The sequence below is a fragment of the Octodon degus genome, unplaced genomic scaffold, assembly GCF_000260255.1.
Source record: "Octodon degus isolate 3935 unplaced genomic scaffold, OctDeg1.0 scaffold00056, whole genome shotgun sequence".
In the NCBI taxonomy this organism is placed as follows: Eukaryota; Metazoa; Chordata; class Mammalia; order Rodentia; family Octodontidae; genus Octodon; species Octodon degus.
The window spans coordinates 4853728-4857510 of NW_004524632.1; the positions used below are offsets into that span (position 1 = coordinate 4853728).

At 42.9% G+C, this 3783-nt stretch overlaps 1 protein-coding gene across 1 annotated transcript in view; it reads right to left on the bottom strand.

Moving 5' to 3' along the window:
• Utp18 (UTP18, small subunit processome component) overlaps positions 1 to 3783 on the bottom strand; it is a 54965-nt gene that overhangs the window by 18706 nt on the left and 32476 nt on the right. The window contains exons 3-5 of the mRNA XM_012515293.2: positions 3180 to 3268; positions 1617 to 1742; positions 1344 to 1518 (exon numbers count right to left, since the gene is read on the bottom strand). Of these exons, the coding sequence (XP_012370747.2) occupies positions 1344 to 1518; positions 1617 to 1742; positions 3180 to 3268 (390 nt within the window). The remainder of the gene's footprint in view (positions 1 to 1343; positions 1519 to 1616; positions 1743 to 3179; positions 3269 to 3783) is intronic.

The window sequence follows — 3783 nt, forward strand, 5'->3', positions numbered from 1 at the left end:
AAAAAAAAAAAAACATTGGGTAGAACTTATGTCAAGAATGGTGAAACATGTCAGCACCCCAGAGGCTGAGGCCAAGAGACTGCTGGAATTCAAGGCCAGCCAGCTTGGGCTACAAAGTGAGTTAAAAGCCAGTCAGAATTACACATCAAGAGCCTGGCTTTAAAAAAAAAAATGTGTACAGCTGGCTGCCTCTGGGAACGGGATGAAGGTGGCCTAAGGGCAAAGAGCCTTTCACTACCCACCAATTTACACCTGCCTGCTCAAAAACGTAATTTTAATGTAGGTGGCTAATTGAAAATACTGACTACAGAAAAAGGTTTTAGAAAAACACCAGTGCCTTGTCCCCACCATGAAAATGTTCCTCCTTCTACAGACCATCTCTAAACCCAATTGTAAAAACCTGGAATGTTAGCAGAATGGACCATTTGCACAATTCTCCATTCTTCACACATCACTTGCACCACTTTGATAAACCAGGAAATTTCTTGGAGAACATAAGCGGTATGAGGGAACTCATGAACGAGAAGAACAGAAACTCTGAAAACTGACATTACCAGTGTTCCGCAGTTGGCCCCGTGTACAGGCCCCTGCCAGCAGGAATATGGCGAGCCATAGTCCCCGTGCCACAGTCCTCACCTGTCTGCACAGCCACACGTGCAGGTGAACAGGAGACCGACAAGGACGCATGCCAAGATTTACAACCACCCCAGCCACCTCACTACAGTGGCTACAGTTCCCAAAAGAACCATGAAGGTTTCATGTGTTTGGGGTAACAGGGAAGAGACGGACAGGTAGAAGGTAAATCAATCTGCGCCTCATGGAAAAGAGTCCTTTCTTTAAAATACAGTACTTCCATTCCTCCACAACTGTGCCTGCTTTCTTTCAAGTACGAACTGAAGTTTATTACAAGGAACACCAGAGTCAGAAAGCATCTACGAGAGGCGAAACGCCCCAAGGTGGTGGAGAGCGCAGGTCTTCCAGCTCCCTGGCCCATCCCTTTCCTGCTGCCCCAACCATAATTTACAGCTGCGTATCTGCCAAACTGCTTCTCTGATCTAGAGGATCGTGTATTCGCAAATGCATGGTCTTTCCAAATAAGCACACAGTAAGAACATTTACAGCTTTCATTGATACATATTTCACCCAACACAATCACATCTTCCAAATGCTGTAACTAAGAAGCCTCTGGGGTGACAAGTGTTGTAACACATGAATGGATGGAGGCAAACCTGCGGCACCAGGATGTTTGCTAGCAATGAAAGCTCTTAAAGGTTCACCAACCCTGACATGAACTCAGGCTGTGGAGAACAGGGTAACAGACGCGCACTCAGCAGAAACCTTACCTCTCACTTGATGCACAGGAATTAACTTCCCAGCTAGCATGTCATAGACATACAGAACCTTGCTGTGAGTGCTCGTGGCTAAAACCTGCTCCCCATTAGCACTAAAACAAGCTTTGAAGATTGGAAACTTTTCCAAATAGATGCTCTGGATTTTAGGGTTTGTTTTGCCATCAACCTGTAAGAAAGTACAAATTATTTCTGTCAGTCATCTCCATGAGCTCTTATTTTGGCAGTGAACAATGTCAATGCAAGTCTTCCTTTAAAAATGCATACCTGAAACAGTGAAAAGGCGTTATCCAAGCCAGCAACCATCACAACCTGGGCACAGGGATGGAACTGGACCGACGAGATCTGGGCAGTGGTAGGCCTCTCGGCGTTAGCATGCTGGCAGTTCTTCATCTATGGAAAACAAAGCTGGAGGTTCATCAGTGCAAATGGATCAACATCATTTAGAGCATGAAGAAAAAAATATCACAGATGCTAACAGAAAAACTGGAATGATAACTATGGTGGCACCAGCTAGCAAGTCCCTCTATAATTGTAGAATCCACCTTTACCATCTTGCAACTGGAAGGACTAAACCTCCAAGGCCCTCTCTACCTCTTCAGGTCCAGATTTATTAAGCATTCTTAGAGCACCGGAACAGTCACTTCCCGGAATCTACCCAAGTCAGTCACAAGACTTTCCCTCTGTGACTTCCTACACTTTCTCTGGCGGCTCTTCATTGCCAGCCAAGTACAAGAGGCCGTGTGGCTGTCCCTACGGCTCTAACAGGGCACAGGTTGTTGATGTTCTCTCAAGGTGCACCACGGCTCGTTTCGAGTGGTGATGACACCAGGCATCACTTGGAATATTTTCAGTTATTTCTTTTGCTTTTACAAGTTTCCTATCTACATTAAAATTCAATTTTAAAAAAAGCAAGCATTATATGCATGTATTATTTGAAACTACTGAAGTTAAATTTTTATGTGAACCACATTTCCAATGCCAGTGAATTTACGCCATGAAGCCCTGAAAAAAATGTACTCAAGAGGGAAGGAAGGACACAATCACTCTATCTGCTAATAATTTACTATAATAGTTCTCCTGCCCCTTCAAAATATATACACCATCTTATAGCAGAGGAAAATGTCATACAGAGATCTGTCAAGTGCACAGGTATTGAACTGAAGCACTGTGCTGGACAGGCACTTGGTTACCACAGTGAACCAGCTAGACACCGTGATGAGTGAGAGAGCAGACAACGCAGAGCACTTTAGATAAAGTCCTTTCTAAGGTGCCTTTTGAGCAGGAAAATAAGCTAGTCACTAGCAGTGCTTGAAGCAGACAGGCGAAAAGAAGAGAGGGCAGAAAAGTCCAAAGACAAGAGAGGACCCAAATGTTCAAGACACAGAAGGCCTGTGGAGCTTGAGTCGGGAAGACAGTAGTCTGAGAAAGCGGAGGACATGGGTAGAAGCCAGACCAAAGGCATTGCAGACTACAATACAAACTCAAAAGATTTTAGAAAGCACTGAAAAGTGACTTGGCCTGCTATTTTATCACTAAAATCTCTCTCCAGGTACTAATCACAGAGCCACTACAAAAGGCCAGGAGAGATGACAGGAGCAGGGCCAAGGCTGCTACCAGTCACAACGAGGAGAAATCAAGTATTTATCTCTAGAGTTAAGGGGGGACATAACTCAATTATTTTTACAAAAGAAAGGAGAAGCATAAATATTTACTAAGGCAAAATAACAGCAAGCACATTTAATCCCACACAAATCAGGAATCCTAGTTACATCTGTAACTGAGAAATACAGAAGTAACTGGACAGATCCTAACTTCAAGGATTCTCACCTTCAAGATTCCTCTTGGGAGAGAAGATGATGTGGACAAGAAATTCCCAGTCCTGTGCAACAAATCATCTTCATCCTCTTCACTTTCATCTAAGTCAAACAAACCCACAGACTGATCTTTAGAATCAAGGAGATACCCCTTTACATACTCTAAACTTCCAAATTCCCAATGTCTCATACCCTCCCAGTCTTCCAATCTTTGGTAAAAGCAAAACAACAAAATATATTTAAAGGAAAGAAGATCACACAGCAATTACATAAAGTTGAAGATCAAAGCTTAACTCTGGACAGACTAATATACATAGTTTGTGACTAAAGACAAAGTGAAATAAAATTCAAATAAAACCAGGTATCTCTTTCTAATGGAGTTTGTAAATAGGATATCTCAGAAAAGAATTGCGCTCTGATTTCCTCTCTATCTTTCTGCTGTTGCTTTTCTACTATTGACGCTCTTGATTCATGCATTTGAGCCGAGCTAGTGTCCTCTGCACTTGTTCTGGGTGGGCACTGGGTTGCTTCTTATGTTTCTGCATTTGATTCTCTACTGCAGATGTTATTAATTCAGGGATTTCTTTTTTCATTTCCAATCTGAGGTCTTCTATATC